Source organism: Aedes albopictus, chromosome 3 (assembly GCF_035046485.1).
Source record: "Aedes albopictus strain Foshan chromosome 3, AalbF5, whole genome shotgun sequence".
Classification (NCBI taxonomy): Eukaryota; Metazoa; Arthropoda; class Insecta; order Diptera; family Culicidae; genus Aedes; species Aedes albopictus.
Window position 1 is genome coordinate 260,139,074 of NC_085138.1, and position 20,991 is coordinate 260,160,064.

Here is a 20,991-nt window from a genome sequence, read left to right on the forward strand (position 1 = left end):
TTTACAAAAACTTAGACTTGAAGGCACAAAACTCAAATATGAATTTATTTGGTCTACTTACTTTATGAAATTAGAATAACTAGCGACTGTTCGTGGGACTAACATCTAGTTTGCCACGCCCAGCGGCAGTAGCAATACTAGAAGTGTCAAATGAATTTTGTTTATCAAAACAAAAGGTGCTCTACAAGATGAACAGTTTAAAATAATCAATTATTACAAGTAAAGTTATTAAAATAATTAAACAACAAAAGTGATTATAGCGCCAGTGGAGTTCTAATATATTTTCATTTTTATGAACGGCCCCTCACAGAAAATGGCTATTCATTATTGGCTTCTAGAATTATGTTTCGTGCGGATTCACTAGAATATGAATATTTTAGTTATGTACTACATTGTAGCATTTGCGACAGCAAATAGTGAAACATTCATCCAAAGTAGCCAAGACGCTCAGAAGTTATGAATTTTCAGATATACCATTTGAAAAAAACGAAAAATATCTTCAAATACTCACTCTCACAACACACAGCCGAAACGAATGCCACTCTTGTATAAAAGTGTCTAATAATAATAATAACAACACACATAACTTTTAAACTGGTTGATAAAAGTTGATTGAATAATCAACAAATTCACATGTTGTTACGTAATCAGCAGCGGCTGACCTACGAATATGTTCTTTCTCGATAATGCTAAAAACATATTCAAACATTTTTATTGACCTTGTTACACTTCACTTCTCTAATATGCATCGTTTATGTCCATACAATCAACGATTATGCCAATAGTCAAGAACATGCGCATCATTATTTGATGATGTATTTTAATATTTCCAAAACATATCTTTCACAGAGAAAACTAAATCGTACAAAGAGAAAGTTACGATCATGTTTCAGCAAAATGCAACTGCTTTACGTTGGCCGTAGAATTTCATTCATTTATCCCACCCGAGATGCCACCTTCCCGTGTGTTTTTTTCGGTCTCCGCTTTGTGCGACGACCAACAAAACCGGTTTGACTTGCTCAGCCGTCCTGCTGCTGCTGGTCCGTTGCTTACTCACACACGCAAGCGCATGAAAACTGCTGTTGTTCACTTGAAAGAAAAATGGTTTTGATGTGGAAAATTACATTTTCCACTAATTATGTCTTCGACAAAAATCTTCCTCTTGAAATTTCCAATCTTTGGACGGGACTCAAAAAAGGGCTTTTCATGTAAACTTTCCGAGATATTGCTGCGCAAAGTAAAAATTTGGCTGAAAAAAAGTAATCACAATTTTGTTCAAAAATGGTTTTTGAAAACTGATAATGATTTTCCACAAGTTAAAAAAATTCAGGTGATACCTTGATCATTCCTCTAACTCTGCACGGAGACCGTTTTCAAAAATAATGCTTCATTATTTTTTAAAAAATCATAGAGTAAAAAGTGAGGAAATGCTTCCAGTTTCACCTTAAATAGAAATTTCTATTTAAAAGCTTCCAAAACCACTTTTTTTCAAGTGCATCTCATTATGGGTAAATTAGATTATCCCCAAGGTTTTAACCCGTTAAAATGTAGTTGAATACTAGTAGAATAGTGTCACCTTTAAAGATTTAAAAAATGTTTGCGCCATTTTGAGATACACGCATCACAAAATAGCAATATTTCAAGCGAAAAATGCGCATAACTCACAGCAGTGACGAAATAGCTTATGGTCGTCTTCGAGAAAAAGTTGTAAAATCATCCCATAAACATTTGTCTAGAACATAGTAGGCTTTGAAAATCGCACCCAAAAAAGTTATGGGCCAAAAACTGGTTTTAAGGGGACGTCCATGAAAACCGCTCCCAAACTCAATGAAAATGGAAAAATTAAATATAAGTTTGTTCAGCAAAGTTTTTTGGCATACTTTGGGCTATATTTTTTTAGAAAATTTTGTCCTCAAAAAATGCACCAGAAAAAAGTTTCATGTCTTAAATTTCGCAAAAATGAACTTAAAATATGGACGACCCCTACATAAGAAGCATCTTAAAATGCATAAAAAAGTTGCCGAAGACACCCCATTGATATTTCATCACAAAAAAAAGTTATTGATTTTTTACCAAAATGACACTCTCCTGGACCAATGTGCATTGTCCACACTGAAAATCGGGAGGCTACGGTGGGCGGGTCACGTCATTAGGTTGTCGGATGGCAACCCGACTAAAATGGTTCTCGAGAGTCATCCGACCGGTACAAGAAGACGTGGTGCGCATCGTGCTAGGTAGGTCGTTCAAGTGGAGGACGATCTGCGGACCCTTCGTAGAGTGCGGAACTGGAGACACGCAGACATGGGCCGAGCAGGATGGAGACGACTCCTATGTACAGCAGGGGTCTCTCAGGCCTTAGTCTGACCGGTAAGGTAAGAATTGTTCTGAAAAGAATTGGCGTCTTTAAATACTTTTCTCATGTTATTACTACTGGCTTGCTTCAAAATAATATATTCAATACAGTTTTTCTACTACGTAAATATATTTGGAAACATGTATATACCTAAAGTTTTTAACAGAAACACAACAATAAATAAACAAACTAACAAACCAGCTCCAACAAAACAACGTCCGGTGAATGTTATCTCTTCCTGTGGAGGGCGTACTTTGTTTGCTAGTCCAACCTAAAAAATATCAAACAGGAGTTATCAACGCCCTCTACTTCTTTTCCACGTCTAGAAGTATCTAACGAAAATCCTCTACCTACCCAGCCTCCATTTTCTGAAATCCACGTCACGAGTTCGTCCTCGATAACGTCGGCCACCCCTTCGATCAGTTTTGGCAGATAGTCCGGGTGTCCCTGGCGAACACAATCCACCGACAGGCCTCCAGCGATGGCAAACAGCGAGACCACTTTACCCCAGGTGATGTCGCTCCGGAACAAATCCCTCGCTATTGCGCTAAGCAGTACGGGAGCTGTTTCGGGCGTCTTCAGTTCGCCCCGTCCGATTCGGCTAAGTTGACGTGCCACCCCGTTGTAAACCCGAGGATACATCCGCTCGAGCTCTTCGCCAACCTGGATAGAGGATGAGTTTATAGATTAGTTGGGTGAAAAGTTGACTTCATTTACAATGGATACTATACGCTTAACAACGCTGGGAAGACTTCTCGTACGACGTGAATGGTCGGTGTTCCGACAATACTTCTAATTCTTTGCAGTCCAAGTTTCCTATTGAATACGCCGGACTTTTTCAGCCGGCATCGGATGTACTGGCCGCAGAGGCATTTTCCCTGTGTTATGATGTCCTGTGATGGCAGCACTGGTTGCTTCCATCCGATTGTGCTGGACAGTTTCCTAGTGACTACGTCGCTTACGTTACTGAGTCGCCGCCGTGCTAACGATGCTGTGCTGGATGGTTGTAATGAGCCTGCGTTGATGGAACCCGGGGGATCCCCGTGCAGAACCGTTGAGTGAAGGTTAGCCGGAAAGCTGAATTTTCGGCGTGTCAGGGCCGGAGCACTCAACCGATCTGGCAGTAGATGGTGGTTGTGGCTTACGGGAGCCTCTGCTGACAGCATGATGGACTATCTGGAATAGAAGTGAAAAAAAAGATATGATTACTTTTTGGTTGCAGATTTCATATTTTAACAAATAAAACTAACGCGAATTAAAAGGAATTCAAAATACTTTTGGGTTATCGTAGATCGGCTGATCATTGAGTTCAATACGTGAATATTGACATAAAGTATCGGAATCAGTGCTGAAAATGTCATTTTGACATATCTAAATTCAACCACATCCAGCTCATTTTAGAAGCTCAACTTTAGAATATGGTATATGAAAAACTTGTGCGGCTAAACCACTTCTACAAGAAAGTCACGGAAAAACCGATCTTTTTCGAATATATAAGATAAATGTCACGGACTATCTTCGAAACATGCCAATTGATATTCACCATGAATATCATTACCATATTCTAAGGTTGAGCTTCTAAAATGAGCTGGACCCATCCGAGACCCAATTGCTGTCGCCGGCGGGTACTCGTTATGGGTCCGCTATGATGGCGATATCCGTGCCTGACTTAGAAACTGCCTGATAAAGCAGTTGCTGAGCTGCGTCACAGTGATTCAGGTTCAGCTGCGTTAACTGCACTTTGATTTATTCACAACGGCTTTCTTGAAGGTCGGGCACCTTCACGAGTCCATTCATTTGTCTGATTTGTTCCGTGAAAATTGTGAACAACAAGCACCCAACGGGCGGGGTGCTTGTTGTTCACGGTTTTCACGGGGAACAAATCAGACAAATGAATGGACTCGTGCAGCCTTGTCCTTTATGGCCTACAGCTTGCTCCTGTTAGGGCCTTTACAGTCTCATAACTGGTGTTCTGGTTCCAGACACCTGAAGCAAACCTCCGGTGGGTCATGCGAGGTCTGTTGGCATACTGACCAGCCCACCTTTAGCTTCCCTACTTTAACGGACTTAGGGAACGTTCATAAATTACGTCACGCTTTGTGTGGGGAGGGGGGTTGAGCAAACTGTGACAACCTATTCAAAAAATTCAGAGGTGCCATACAAAAAGTGTGACATAGGGGAGAGTGGATTGGCGGTTGAAAATGCTCGATTTATTTTTATCTGTATTAACGAGATTTTTAGCCCTAGGCTAAGTTCATCTCGGGACCCACGCTTTACTTCCCTTCCGAAGGAAGAACTCACATTTTGCGCGTTTGTCGGGAGTGGGATTCGATCCCAGGTCCTCGGCATGATAGTCAAGTGTTCTAACACCATCACTCCAGGTCCGCTCCACATGCTCGATTTGTGCGTAACGTAATTTATGGATGTTCCCTTATTTACGTCCACTACAGGTAGCTGTACCAAGGCCACCTGTGTCCTTGCCGTGCCCTTCCGTAACCGAACGGCTGTGGTGGTCACCTTCACCTCGCACTGTTGCCGCAGTGCCGTGACGAGCTCTTCCACTTCGGTGACCTCGTCTAGGTTTTTCACCTTCAGATTCGCCTTACCTTACCTCTACACCAAGGACCTATTCCGCCAACCTCTTGTAGGCGGCGCTCTTGCGCTCCTTATCGCGCTTCAGCTCTAGGGTCATCTTGCCCGTACGAGTACGCACATTAAAAAATCATGATGAAACGTCAAACGTCTCTCGAAGCGAGTTGTGATCGGGTTAAACTCCTTCGAAGAAAGTTTTGATTTTACGACTAGTGGCGAGAGTTAGCGTGCTTTGAAAATAGTGCATAATGGTGAAAACAACGCCAGCGAGCATCATGGCATCATTAGCAGCGGCAGTATGTGTTTAAGCGGTGGAAGAAATCTTCCCGTTTCGTGTTACAGCTTTGAAATGGAAACAAAACCATTTATTTGTATTGCACTTAGAATTAATGCAGGGACAAGTTTTAATAAATAAAGCTGGTTTCAATGTGGTTTATTGTCATTATTTTTCAAGCTTTGGAAGAAACCGAGAGAGGGAGAATGCTGACAAACGGCAGTAGAAAAAGTGAGGTTATGTTCACAACAAAAAGACAGCACGCTGTAAAATTACATGAAGACGCTTCGAGTAAAAATAAGATCAAACCTAATTTTGTGTCATTGTGCTCGCTTTAATATGTCGGCGTAAAGTGACACAAAATTTCATTGTTTTTTTTTCGAAGTGTGCGTCTAACACTGCGCACGTCGGCTCCCAGACCCTGGAGCTTGGCGTCGCTTCGCATCGCCTTCAAGACGTCCGAGTACTTCGACTGTTCTGTCTTGATGACAAGCGCGTCGCCTTTCTTGCACTTGTCACCTGCTCTTTTGCGCCTTGGTTCGGCGTTCTTCACTACTCCTACCTGCGGTTTCGACTTCTTCCTCTTCCGCTCTACCTTAGTCCAAGGGGGGCCCTTCCCTTGGTTCACCCTACTCTGTGGCTGCTGAGGGCCAACCAAAACGGTCGCAACCCCTTGTTCCCATCCTTCCGGGACGGTGTTACGTTTGTAAATTAGTTGTGACGTATGTAAAGTAGTTTTAAGAATTTTCCATAAATTGGAGAATGCAATTCATAGAAAATTTTTCGATTGTTGCATGGAGTGTGTTACGTTTGTAAATAGTTGTGAACATATTGTCAGTTAATTTTCTGTTTTGTACTGTGATTTGTTCATTTGCCCCTAAATTTTAATATGCATTTGTAGCGCTCCAAACATTTCAGGAGCGAACCAGCACAAAACACGCAAGCCGTCCCCTAACACGGACATCAAATTGTAGACGGTCTTGTGTTGTTGCCCAAATCAGGATGCCCCCTTAGGATTAGAAATTCCTAGATCAAAACAAGCTATGAATGCCGCAACAGATGCTGCGAACTAAAAGGCGAACTGCCAGAAAAAATACGATTACAGGATTGACTGATGGACCAAGAACAAAAATGAAACCTCGTCATCCTGGGATTGGACTACGTTATCTATTTGGATAACTGGGCACAATTTATGTTGTGTGTTGCATGTTTGTGTTTTGTGCATTTGTAATGTTCCATTTTATTTTGCGTATCTTAGTTCCCAGACGTGGGGCCTGATACGGAAAATAAAATGTGCATTTATGAGGTTCCAATGTACTATTCGTTACATTGTGTAATGTTCCATTTTGTTTTTCGTATCTAAGTTCCCAGACGTGGGGCCTGATACGGAAAATAAAATGTGCATTTATGAGGTTCCAATTTTTTCGTTACATTGGCGCCCAACTAAAAACCCACGTTCAGTTTAAAATTTAGTGTTTCTTTGTTGATCTATCTGGTTTAGTTTAGGTAAACTTAGAGTAGATCAAATATGAGTGTCCGCAACAGTAAAGATAGAGAAAGGCTAAGTACTTGGTTGATGGAAGTTCTTTGGCCGTTGGTTAATGGCGTTAGATCATACCCTTTGCCAGGATTCGCTGGCGTTATTAGTTTTAAGTTAGCCTGGTGGCAATGAGTTTTAAGTTAGCCTGGTGGCAATTAGTTTAAGGTTAGCCTGGTGGCAATTTAACTCGCGGAGTTATCTGGTAAGCGTTTGGCTTACGTATTTTAGTTAGTCTGGTGACACCAAATAAAATGATCATCGCTGCCATCAACCGACCACTTGAAAGGATGGTAAATAGGAGTTTTTTAGAATTTTTCAAGAATCGCGATTTCGATTCTTGAAAAATTCTTCCGCTGTTGCTGGTGTTGTGTTACGTTTGTAAATTATTTGTGATATATGTAAAGTAGTTTTAAGAATTTTCCATGGATTGCATTCTCCAATTCATGGAAAATTCTTCGATTGTTGCATGGAGTGTGTTACGTTTGTAAATTGTTGTGAACATTTTGTCTGTTTATTTTGTATGTTTTACTAAGGTTTGTACATTTGTCCCTGAAATTTAATGTACATTTGTAGCACTCTAAAAATTTAAGGAGCGATCCAGTACAAAACGCACAAGCCGTCTCCTAACACGGACATCAAATTGTAGACGGTCTTGTGTTGTTGCCCGAATCTAGATGCCCCCTTAGGATTAGAAATTCCTAGACCAAAACAAGCTATGTAAGCAAGTAACGCTGCAAACAAAAGGCAATCCGCCAGAAGAAATACGATTACAGGATTGACTGATGGACCAAGAACAAAAATGAAACCTCGTCATCCTGGGTTCGGACTTAGTTATCTATTTGGATAACTGGGCACAATTTATGTTATGTGTTGCATGTTTGTGTTTTGTGCATTTGTAATGTTCCATTTTATTTTGCGTATCTAAGTTCCCAGACGTGGGCTCGATGCGGAAAATAAAATGCGCATTTGTAGGGTTCTTTTAGCAGTTGTCTACATTGTGGTACCCATCGGGAGCACAATGCATTTGTAGTGTTTCGCAAAACAATTTTTTCGTTACAAACAATCAACAGACTTCTCCATGGATTCCTCCAGAAATACCTCTATCTAATCATGCAGTGATTTCTCTAGGTTTCGTTCATGGATTCTTCCCGATATTTCTTCAATAAACTTCCCTTAGGATTTTCCAGGCAGTTCGTACTGATGGGGTTGTACATACTAGACATTTCTGCAGAGATTGATCCAGCAATTTCTCCTAGGATTTCTTTGGAAATTCTTGCTGTGATACTACTCGGAATTATTCTAGGAATTCCTCTAAAATTTTCTCTTGAGATTCCTTGAGGAATTCCTGGTGGAATTATTCCAGACAATCTTCCTGGGATTCTTTCAGAAGTTCCTCAGGCAATTCCTTTTATTTTACTTAGATTTAATTCAGAGATTCTTCCAGAAATTTCTCATGAAATTTCTTCAGCTTTTATTGGCCTTCTTCCGGGAATTGTGGCTAGGATTCCTCAAGCAACTCCTGCTGCGAATCTCTTAGAACTCTTCCAAAAACTCTCACTGCGGTACCTTCAGGAATTCTACTAGGGAAGATCTTCCGGAAATTCTTCCGGAAAATCTACCTAGATTTTTTCTAAAAATCCCTTCGGTGATTATTCCAGAGATTTATTCAAGGATTTAACCAGGACTTCCTCCAAAGGTACTTTCAGAAACGTCACAGGGGATTTCTCCAAGAACTTCTATTGGCCTTCCTTCATGAATTCCAGCTGGAAATCTTCAAGCAATTCCCATTAGGACTCCTTCAGATTTATATTCAGAATAATTAGGACTCCTGGCATAATTACTTGTTGCAACACTTTCGGGATATCTTACTGAGATTCCTCCAGAACTTCCCTCTGCGATTCCATCAGGGATTCCTCCAGTAAACTTCTACCGATTCTTTCAAGGAGTACTGTATGTATTCCTCTAGGCATATATTAGAGGAACTTCTCTTTGGATACCCCCGGCATTCCTGATTCTAGAATTCCTCCTGAAATTACTTCTATGAAACCTCCCGGAATTCTAGGAATTCCTTCTGATTTTTCTGCTGGGATTCCTCAAGCAATTCCTGCACTTTTTCCAGCTATTCTTCCTCCAGAAATTCTCACTGTGGTACTTCAGAAATTATGCTACGGTTTCTTTTTAGAGCTTACTCCTGTCATTTGCAGGGATCTTTCCAGGTAATCTTCCTGGGATTTTTGCCGAAATCTTTTGTGTTTTTCTACCAGGGATTGCTCCAAAGACTCATCCCAGGAATTTCTCCAGAAATTTTATCCAAAGATTCCTCCAGAAATTCCTCATGGAATTCCTGCGGAAAATCCATTTGGCCCTCCACCAAGAACACCTAAAACAGCTCCTCCTGCGGTTCGTCCAGCAATTACTTCTAGTGATTCTTCTAGTGATTCCTACACGAATTTATCCTAGCATTATGGCTGCAATTCTTCCGGGAAATCGTCTTGGGATTTCTTCAGAAAATCCTATTGCGATTCCTTCGGGGCCTTCCCCATAGATTCTTCCAGAATACCTGTACCGGTCATTGCAGGGACTTCTCTAGGTATTCAATGAATTTTTCCTTTGGATTCCCCCAGGCATTCCAGATGGGCTATAAATTCATGTATAGCTTCCTCCAGCAATTCCTCCTAACATTTCTACAATGATACACCGCAGAATCCTTCCAAGAATACCTCCTGAGATTTTTCCTATGATTTCTTCAGAAGCTCTCCGGTGATTCCTCTAGGATTTTTTATCCGATATAGTTTATCCAAGGACTCTCTCATAAATTTCTCATGGGATTTCTCGAGGAACTCCTCTTGGCCTTCCTCCAGAAATTCCAGCAGGATTTTTCAAGCTATTACTGCTGTGGTTCTTCCAGCAATTCCTCCTCGCACTCCTCCAGAAATTCTTACTGTTATACCTCCCGGAATTCTTCAGAATTTCTTCAGGAATTCTCCAAAAAAGCTTGCTTGGATTATTCCAAGTAAATCTTTCTAGGAGCCTTGCAGAAGTAACTTCGATGTTTTCTCCTGGAAATACTAAAATTGTTACCTGGGATTTCTCCAAATATGTTTTATTGAATTTTTCCAAGGATCCCGCTTGACTTTCATCCAAGAGCTCCTCTTGGGATTACATAAGCGATTCTTGCTGCTTTTAATGTTTCAGGAATGCCTCTTAGGTCTCCTCCAGAAATTCTTACTGTAATACCTTCAGGAATCCCTCTAGGGATTTCTCCTGGCATTCTTGCTAGGATTCTTCTAGGCTGTTTTCCTAGGATACTTCCAGAAAAGCCTTTGATTCTTGCAGGCATTTTTTCAAAGACTCATCCAGGGATACCTCTAGAGTTTTTTTCATGGATTACTCTAGAAATCCTGGAATTCCTCTTGGCCTTCTTCAAGGAATTTCAGCTGAAGTAATTCTGATACAAATTTCTAGAGGCATCCCTAAATGAATTTCGGGAATAGTTCCAGAGAAATCTTAGAAGGTATTACTAGGGAAATCTCTAGTGAAATCCTATAAAACTTGTAATTTATTAGAAGGCACAGAATCTTGCTGATTGACAAATTGAGAGATAAATTTTCGATAAAAAAAAACGAGTTCTGGTGGGATTCGAACCCACGACTCCGTAATACGGAGTCCGTATCCGCTAGACCGTAGTGTGGCCAATTCTTTGAGGATTGCATCGGCATAGTTTTTTTTTTTTTTTATTTCTTAGATACAGGGGATGGCCAAAATGTTTGGGATAGGCAACTTTTTTTCTCCCACAAAAAAATTCAACATGCTGTAACTTTTCATAGAGTGTATCAAAAAATCTCAAATTTTGACTGTTTGTCAATCTATTATGTGTGCATCATTGGTACAAATTTGGGCTCGATTGATTAATTTTTCGCGAAGTTCGAACCGTTCGCGTAAAACACTATTTTTTAGACAACTCATTTTTATGCTGTCATAACTCGGAAACCAGTGAACCAAATTGAATGATTTTTTTTTCACGTTTATCAACAATATATTGATACCTAATACGACGTTATAAAATGTAAAATTTTCTCACGGCGAATTAAGTTACATCGGGTTGAAATTTTTACCCATATAGAGGAAAATAAGTCAAATTTACAATACCACACAAAAATTATTAAATGTGTTCTTCCTTCAATCTAAATAGGCTCTAATATATCTGATTAGAGATAATTAGAGAACAGAAGTGGAAAATCTTTGCATATCAACACTAAAATTTATTCACATTAATGTAAAAAAACTACATTTTTTCGAGAAAAGTCCAAAAAGTGTCAATCCATGATAACTTTTTTCAACGTTTAAAAAGTATCTATGTTTTAATAGTTTGTGAAGCATTTACATATTGTTAATGTACGTTCAAAATTTCATTCAATTCGGTTTACTGGTTTCCGAGATATGACAGCTCAAAAATGCGTTGTCTAAAAAAAGGTGTTTTACCCGAACGGTTCTAACTTTGCGAAATATTAATCAATCAAGCCCAAATTTGTACCAATGATGCACATATAATAGGTTGACAAACAGTCAAAATTTGAGATTTTTTGATGCGCTTTATGAAAAGTTATAGCATGCTGAACTTTTTTGTGAGAGAAAAAAAAGTTGCCTATCCCAAACATTTTGGCCATCCCCTGTAGTTTCAATGGAATTTAATCAGCAAATTCTTTGGATGTTTTCTTATAACTGCAATGGCTATTCCTCTGAAATTATTTCAGCAATTTCTATTTCAGTTATTTTGCAAATTTCTCAGGCAATATTACCATGATTATTTTTGTAATTCTTTATGATATAATTGTATTCATATTTATTGCTTCCGAGAATTGCTGAATTGGAAATTCACAAATTCTCAACTCACGAAAAACTTCCTGACAAATTCCCAAAGAAATTGTTGGAAAAAACATCACAACTACCGTAAAACTTTCAAAGTACAGGGGATAGACAAAATGATCGGGACAGGCAAAATTTTCACTTTCCAAAAAATGTTCAACTAGCTGTAACTTTTCGAAAAGTGCATTAAATATTCTCAAATTTTTACTGTAAGTTCCTCAACTAGTTGTGTATCAGTGGACAAAATTTGGAAAAGTTCGGACAATTCTTCACGAAGTTATAAAGATTTTTGAAAATGGTAAAATTATCCGATAGCCAACTTTGAGCTGTTATATCTCCGGATTCAATGAACCGAATGCAATAAAATTTTGTCCATTTATGACTCATCCATCATCCCCAAATAACTCTCATATTAGTGTTAGATAACACTTTTTGAGCTTCCATTCGATATTGTAAAGAAATTTGTCAAACCCTATTTGTCAAAATATAGTCAATAATGTATCAAATTGTGTTCCTAATTTCGCTAGTCGTCTTCTGCATATCTGTGATCATCTCAGTCCAAAGTAATATTATATCCATCGTAACCCTTTACATTGTCAACCGTCCTAAGTCCTTACTAAATTCCTGCTTTTTTGATCAGTGAAATAATACCGTCTAAGATATAAAAACAGAAAAGTTCAGTCAACTGATTTTTGTCAAAAATAAAAATGATAATGATTATTTGTCAACTTTTATAAATTCACAAAACCCATAAAAATAAGAAATACAAATATAAACTCCTATAATCAACAGTTTTATCTTTACCTAATCAGTCCATAATTTTCTAATTGTAATCAATCTAATCTGTAAGGCTGTAAGTCAACTTATCCTTGCGTCCCCTGTCCTATGTACTTTCGATTTCAAGTAATGAATGATGAGTGTAACGCAGAGACCTCCCCTACCCACTCTTGCGTTACGTTAAATTTAACAATTATTGTTAAATTTGAGAAAATTCAACGAACACAAAGATTAGGTCTATGCAAGCTGAATTATAACTTGTCTTGAACTTGTGATAAATGCACAACGGATACTCCTTTGGTTCCCATTAGCACTTACGGCCGATTCCTTCACTTGCGCTCAACTCGTAAACCAGATATATGTAGCTCGAAGTCCAAGCGGTGGTGAATAAACTGGCACTAAAGTGCTAATGGGTTAAGCCCTCCCATCGCGTCAAGATTGAATATCCAGGGGGAGGGAAGATCCAAAGATATTACTGAAGCAATTTGTCAAATCCAAAGGAATTACTAAGAGATTTCCAAAAAAGTATTAATTGAAATAAATTGCAAAACAATTTCCAAATAAATTACCGGGAATATTCCCTGAGGAATTACCGAAAGAATGTTTTGCTGAAAACATAAATTTCTTGTATTACACGTACAAACCAGACTCGATTGTAATTACCCTATAAAAGTATTCTCATGTACACATGGTAGTGTTCAACTGATAAAACAAAAACACTGTCGCCATTGATGGTGTGGTCAAACCGAAAATGCATTTAGGTACAACGGATCGAATTTTCCAAAAAAGCTATTCCCTAAAATATAGTGCGTTTAAATTTATGGGCTCATTTTTCCCGCGACTGAGAAATTGAGGGTGGATCGGTATTTTCTGTTTCAAAAAAAAAAAAAAACAACCTGGAAGCCACTGAAACTGGCACCCCCTAGGCACCCCCTAGGAAAAAATCCTAGATACGCCAATGGAAGATCCTTTGAATGAAATCTCTAATTCCTGGCAACGCCGTTTTCTATCAGAAATCTTTAATTTATAAAAAAAAAATCTCAATTACATATGCCTTCCGACATCGCCATCTTCATCGCATATCAGATACCTTGCAATTAGAAACCCTAGATTTTTGTCCTCTTTCTCTCTTTTTGGAATATCCAGTTCTTGTTGAAATCATAACCTTGCAGCCAGAATCCGCAGCTACCTTGAAACCTGGATTATTTCCCGAAAAATTGATTTTCCTACAATAAGCCAATACTAAATCTATCTATAACCATCGGTAAAAAAAAATATCAAATTTTGAATCACTAAACTCACCAGACACAAATTTTGCAGAAAAGTTTCGTTACGCTGTCATGCGTAATCAAAGTATAAGCGTATTTCTGGCAGCAAAACGCCGTGACAGCAATATATAGCGGAGACGTGAAGCTATGCGAACAGGTACTTGCCATGCGTGCAGGAGGTCGAGAGCATTAGATTTATAAACGGTATTTTAATAAACTGCTCAACGAACAATACTTAGCCTTTTTCATTGCAACCATATCAGAGCATTTCAGTACAAAGGCATAGACGGCCCTTAACTTAACAATCTTCGACTTGGTGAGCACTCTGATCTGTGTTGGCAACACAAATCCAATCAAAATTCTTTTCATTTCAATTTTCCCCTGAGATTCAGCGACAAACATGTGTCCATCTGACAACGTGTGGCAATGAAACGAGTCAGTTTACTCTAGGGTCTCTATACCTATGGTCGATGTTGAACAACGTTCTATCTGTTCTGTCTGCGGCCGTAATTGTACCTAATGTGACCCTTCAGTATAGTGAAAGAAAGACTCCTAACTAGCCCTACTTCTGTCACGAGAATGGTGCCACCGGCTAATTCTAACCATGAATCAAATGTGCTAGCCAACAGAGATCGCTAGATCCGAACCGGTCTTCTGTTTCACAAGCGATTAAATGTAATTTTTACAAAATGTGTTAATAACTCCATATAAGTGCCTGTAATCAAATTAAATAATTATAGTTCGATAGGTTTTATAGCTTTTTAAAGAGCGATTTATAAAGTGCGAAAAAGTCGAGCACGGCAGAGAGTGGCAGCAACAACCACCCTTTGGTTTATGATTGATCTCGCACCTCAATACCTAGCTAGAGCCATCAACCAGCCGCCGCGCCAGTAGCAACAACGTGCGGCGGCGGGAGACAACAGTGGACGACCGTCCTTTTCAACACTCAACGACCACGACGTGACGGATCATACGTATCCACATGCGTGTTTTTGTAGGGTTAGCCGACGGCTCAGAGCCGACGTCGATTTCAGTTTTGCTTCTAATCTGTCGGGTCCGGTTTACTTTGCCGGATGAGGACAGATCGTCTCGTGTATAATTATTGTTTAATGGAAAATTGCATGATGACTGCCAGTCACTGATAGTGGACCGTGTAGTGCAACTTGTTGAAGGGAACGACGGTTGTTTGAGAGAAATCGAACCGCACACTGGAAATAAGAAAATCAATCAAAATACGCAAGTAAAAACGAGCATGTTTTAAGTTTTACTTTGAAGTACACTGTAAAATAATTACTTCGATTCTTGACGTGTTCAATTAGGTAGTAAAAAGTCAGAAAAAGTTTGGTAGGATGTTTCTTGAGGATTCGATTGTTGATGGTTGTTTATGTTTGAAGGCTTTCAGTTTTAGGAGGAATAACTCAAAAACAGGTTATTAAAGTTTTCAAGGATGAAAACTTAAGAATCCGTTTTTGAGTTATTCTTCCCAAGGCTGAAAGCCATAACCTCCAAACGTTTGGTATAATGGTTGAACCGCATAACTTTCACGGCTAAGACCAGAGATCTAATACCTCTTCCGTCATACTCACAAAATATAATGTAAGGCTTGATTCTCCCCATGAAAAATTTCAATCATGCAATCGCTTGTGTCCCAGCTTAGAATATAATCGACTCACTTCCACTTTTGCTTTAGAATTTCTACAACTATCGGCTTTTTATGACATCGACGATGAAGCTTCGCCTTCGAGATTCAGTATTGGAGCCACTATCCACAGAATATTTACCACATGCATCTGTAGAATGTAGATGAAGATCTGCAACCATTGGTTGTTCATCACTGATACGCACAAGGTTTCACTAGCATACATAAGCACTGATCTTACGTTTGCATTAAATATTCGTATTCAGTTGAAAAGTAGCTCTTACCTCCTCCTCTTACCTCCTAATTCGTGTGTTAACAGCTCCTCCCATCTTCATGAAAATGTAGCCCGTAGTTGATTTCCGCGTATCCATATGGATCAATATGGAGGACCAATCGCCGGAACAGCTTCATCGCTTCTACTTCTTCGGAAGTACTGGGGCTCATCGTGTTGTCTAGTTGAAAACTTGCATCCGCAGGAGTCGACACAATTTGCCATATTGAATTGCTTCAAAATGTCTTCAATGTAGCTCTGCTGATCGATGAAAATCTTGCCTTTCTCACGATCTTTTGTTATTCGCAATCGCAACCAAAACTTTGCTTCCCCTTAATCCTTAAGGCTCAAGCATTCGTCATCATTTTTCCGAAATCGAAAAGCAGTTTTTTCGCAGTAAATCAAATAAATGATTATGGAAATGTATTCACTGTATTCCTATCCTCATGAGGAATACAGTGAATATCTTTTCGTTGCAAAATTTTTAGTTTTGAACGAGAAACCTGCTTTTAAAGTTTTGATGATGACGATTATTTCAATGACGAATTGTTCCACGTTAATTTTGAATCTGCTATTCACGGGGGGAGCGACACTAGTTTTGCCAAGACGAAAAACCCCAAAAAAAGCCAAAAAAAGTCGAAAAAACCCGGCAAAACCCGCAAAACTTTTGTGGGTTTTAGCGACTTTTTTGAGCTTTTTTCAGCTTTTTTTGAGGTTTTTTGGCTTGGCAAAACTAGTGTCGCTCCCCCTGGCTATTCAGGAAATGTTTCAACTGTAGCTTCATTTCAGCACCGTTTGTAAAAATCAAAAAAGCGTATATGGTATTGTACCATTTGGGCAGGTGTACCTATTTTGGGCACTTGCCGCTACAATTAAGTCAATATCAAACCGATTGATTTGAATTTTTGTTCAGGGTTAACTAACTCTATACAAAATTTCAAATCAATCGGTTTGAAATTGACTTAGTTATAGCGGCAAGTGCCCAAAATAGGTACACCTGCCCAAATGGTACAAGACCATACATATAGGTAACCATTAGCGGAGCCAGCTTTTTCTTTTTTCTTACTCACTCTCCTAAACATGCAGAAAAATGAGCGAGATGAAAGAAACCCTACAAATCTGTTTCTTTCTCGTGTATGTTTAGGAGAGTAAGTAAGAAAAAAGAAAATGCTGACTCCGCTAATGTAGGTAACAAACGTCAGTCGTCCTCCATCAATTATGAAATATAGGCACGAATCTTGATTAGATCTTGTAAGGCCGAATTCTTGAAGTGCCTCGTCCACCTGATTATTCCAAACCCTGCTCGATTGTTTGATCCCATACAACGCACCTTAGGGGCAGCAGGGACTAAAGTCCTGGGGCCTGACGCACCCCCCCGCTTGCGAGTCAGCCGCGTAGTCGCCGGCTAAGAATAGGACTACTAACCCCAATTCAAGGTGTCAAGCGACCCGTGCTGAGGAATGAGTGATCGAGGGGGTGAAAAAGATGCTCGATCTTTAACGGAGCCTGTGGGGTACCTGGGCACCCCCCACAGTAAGCTGTCCATTACCGCGTTAATGCAGGGCTCTGGCGTGGTGGACATTCTTTCCCGTGCTACTCGTGGGATTTAATCATGAAGTCAAATAAAAATCAGAATCTAGGTGGAAATAGTGGTGGGATCAACCCCTTCGCAAGAAGCGGGTTGATGAGATCTCCGACAAGGAGAAGTGAGGAGATAGGCGCTGGGAGTTGCGTACGCAGCTCAAGCGTGGGTGCTCCAGTCCACTTCCCGGCAAGCCAGCCGGTGGAGGTTATGGACGGAGCGTAGTTGTTGAGGGCCGTCAACCGAGGATCTAAAGGACGGTCCGCAATAGAGGTGGCTGAGCAGCAGCTTGGCAAAATCATCGACTTTGCGTCCACTAAGTCGAACATAAGCAAGGACCTGAAAACGGCCTTGCTTCGACTTAGGGCGTCGATCGACGATGCCAAGCAGGAGCACGCGGCACTCGCGTTGCTGACTGCTGCAGCAGCGGAGCCTGCAAATGAGAAAGTGCCGAAGTTTACCCAAACGGAGGCCTTCTCCTTCGCAGGAAGTCCGAATAAGGCGGAAGCGACTGCTCGCGACAAACGGGGCAAGCAATCGCAGAAGCGGGCGAGGCAACCGTCAGGCGAGGAGCTGTCTGGCGGTGCCCGCAAGGCCAGGCGAATCATTACCCCGAAAGTCGGTAATAATGCCGGAAGGTCGGACCCCAGCCAGGGTTCCCGGAAAGCTGGGAAGGGTGGGCCTGAAAAGGCTGGCCCGTCCCGGAACGATGGGAACAAGGGGTTGCGACCGCTAGTGGGCCCTCAACAGCCACAGAGTAGGGCGATCCAAGGGGAGGACCCCCCTTGGACGAAGGTAGAGCGGAAGAGGAAGAAGAAGGCGAATCCGCAGGTAGTAGCGCAGGACGCCAAGCCAAGGCGTAGGAGGGCAGGTGCCAAGCGCGAGAAAGGCGACGCTATCGTCATCAAGACGGAACAGTCCAAGTACTCGGACGTCTTGAAGATGATGCGAAGCGAAGCCAAGCTTGAGGGTCTTGGAGCCGACGTACGCAGTATTAGACGTACTCGTACGGGCGAGATGATCCTGGAGCTGAAGCGCCAGAAGGAGCACAAGGGCGCCGCCTATAAGAGGCTGGCAGAAGAGGTCCTTGGTGAGGGTGTGCAGGTGAGGGCTCTGACACATGAGGCGACTCTGAAGGTCAAGGACATCGATGAGATCACCGAAGCGGAAGAGCTCGTCACGGCACTGCGGCAACAGTGCGATGTGCAGGTGGCCGCCGCAGCCGTTAAGCTACGGAAAGGGCCAGCAGGGACACAGATAGCTTTGGTTCAGCTACCTGTGGCGGACGTCAAAAAGTCCGTTAAAGTAGGGAGCATAAAGGTGGGTTGGTGTGTATGTCACCTGACATTCCACGAGCCACCAGAGGTTTGCTTCAGGTGTCTGGAACCAGGACACAAGTCGTGGGACTGCAAAGGCCCCGACAGGCGCAAACTGTGCAGGCGATGCGGCGCTGAAGGTCATAAGGCCCAAAGCTGCACGAGTCCGCCCATCTGCATGATCTGTACCGGGAAATCCTCGAACAACAGACATCCGATGGGTGGCCCAAGGTGCCCGGCCTTCAAGAAAGCCGCAGTGAACAACAAATCACAGTGCAGGTAACGCAGCTGAACCTGAACCACTGTGATGCGGCTCAGCAACTGCTTTGTCAGGCAGTTTCTGAGTGGGAGACGGATATCGCCATCATATCGGACCCATACCGAGTACCCGCCGGCAACGGCAACTGGGTCGCGGATGGGACCAGAAAAATGGCGGCGATATGGACGACGGGTAAATACCCCGTTCAGGAGTTGGTGTCTACTACCTGTGAGGGCTTCGTGGTCGCCAAAGTAAACGGGGTCTTCTTCTGTAGCTGTTATGCGCCTCCGCGGTGGCCGATCGAGCAGTTCACGCAAATGCTGGACCGCTTAACGACCGTGCTAACAGGGCGAAGGCCGGTGGTAATAGCGGGCGACTTTAATGCCTGGGCCGTGGAATGGGGAAGCCGTTTCACGAACCAGCGGGGTCAGATCCTGCTAGAAACACTAGCCATCTTAGATGTCGACTTGGCTAACGTCGGTACCAAGAGTACCTTTAGTCGAAACGGAGCGGAGTCAATTATTGACGTGACCTTTTGTAGTCCTGGCCTAACAAGTAGTTCGAACTGGAGAGTAGATGATGGCTACACTCACAGCGACCACCTGGCGGTTCGCTACAGTATCGACTACAATAACAGCAGACAGCGGATAGAAGAAGAGGCGGCTAGGCCAAGGCCAAGCCCTCGCAGGTGGAAGACATCATACTTCGACGAAGGGGTATTTAGGGAGGCGCTCCGCCGTGAGCGAAACTTAATCGGTTTAGACGGCGACGAGCTGGTAGCGGTGCTCTCACGTGCGTGTGATGCGACCATGCCTAGGCGAGTCCACCCTAGAAATGGGAGGCCACCGGCTTACTGGTGGACCGACGCGATTGCGGACCTGCGCCGCGCCTGCCTACGGGCTAGGCGGCGGATGCAGCGAGCACGATCAGAGGAAGAGCGAAACGAACGGCGGGTGGTGTTCGCCGCTGCAAAAGCCGCGCTTAAGACCGAGATAAGAGCAAGCAAAAAGGCCTGCTTTGAGGGTCTCTGTCAGAGTGCCAATACGAACCCGTGGGGTGACGCCTACAGGATCGTTATGGCCAAGACGAGAGGTGTGATGGCTCCTACAGAGCAATCTCCAGAGATGTTGGAGGGGATCATTGGAGGACTTTTTCCGCGTCATGATCCTAGTCCTTGGCCTCCTTTCGTAGGACAGCCGGGGACTGGGGCTGGCGATGAGGAGAGGGTCACCGATGTGGAACTTGCGGGGATAGCTAAGTCCCTTAGCGTAGGTAAGGCCCCAGGTCCGGACGGAGTTCCGAACCTGGCCTTAAAAGTAGCTATTGCAGAGGCTCCCGAGATGTTCAGGTCTGCTATGCAGAAATGCCTGGACGAGGGAGTTTTCCCAGAAGCTTGGAAGAGGCAGAGCCTGGTACTATTGCCAAAGGCGGGGAAACCACCCGGAGACCCGTCGGCATATAGACCAATATGCTTGATTGACACGGCGGGGAAGGTGCTCGAAAAGATCATCCTCAATAGAATGTTGCGGTTCACCGAGGGCGAAAATGGTCTTTCGAGTAACCAGTACGGCTTCCGGAAGGGGAGGTCCACCGTAGACGCTATCTTGTCGGTTAAAAAAACCGCCGAGAAAGCATTCGAGCCTAAGAGGAGGGGAATTCGCTTTTGCGCGGTAGTGACTCTGGATGTAAGGAATGCGTTTAATAGCGCCAGCTGGTCTGCTATTGCCGATGCGCTCTTGCGTCTGGGGATACCGGAGTACCTGTACAAGATTCTCGGAAGTTACTTTCAGAATCGTGTACTAGTCTACGACACGGAGGTGGGTCGGAAGTGCTTTCACATAACCTCAGGAGTCCCGCAAGGTTCCATCCTGGGTCCGGTGTTATGGAATGTCATGTACGACGAGGTGTTGAGGTTAGAGTATCCAGTGGGAGTGGTGATTGTCGGATTTGCCGACGACATTACGCTCGAAGTCTACGGTGAAACGATCGAGGAGGTAAAGTTGACTACCAACCACTCGATCAAGGTTGTGGAGGCGTGGATGCGGTCCAGGAAACTGGAGCTGGCTCACCACAAGACAGAGGTGACGGTTGTTAACAACCTGAAGTCGGAGCAGCAGACGGAGATCAGTGTAGGAGACTGTACTATCCTGTCAAAGCGCTCCGTCAAACACTTGGGCGTGATGATCGACGATAAGCTTACCTTCGGTAGCCACGTCGATTATGCCTGTAAAAGAGCCTCCACAGCTATTGCGGC

At 42.5% G+C, this 20,991-nt stretch overlaps 1 protein-coding gene across 8 annotated transcripts in view; it reads right to left on the reverse strand.

Annotated features, from left to right (window-relative positions):
• Nucleotides 1-2,463: 2,463 nt before the first annotated feature.
• Nucleotides 2,464-20,991, reverse strand: part of LOC109424501 (bcl-2-related ovarian killer protein) — a 154,376-nt gene continuing 135,848 nt past the window's right edge. For 5 of the 8 annotated variants that reach the window (XM_062860452.1, XM_062860451.1, XM_062860450.1 and 2 more), the window contains 3 exons: nt 3,085-3,525; nt 2,708-3,016; nt 2,464-2,624 (listed from right to left, as the gene is read on the reverse strand). In XM_062860452.1, the coding sequence (XP_062716436.1) occupies nt 2,472-2,624; nt 2,708-3,016; nt 3,085-3,519 (897 nt within the window). In that variant the 5' untranslated portion in view covers nt 3,520-3,525 and the 3' untranslated portion in view covers nt 2,464-2,471. Of the gene's footprint in view, nt 2,625-2,707; nt 3,017-3,084; nt 3,530-20,991 lie in introns of all 8 variants that reach the window. The other 3 variants (XM_029852469.2, XM_062860453.1, XM_019697191.3) reach the window with 1 other exon arrangement.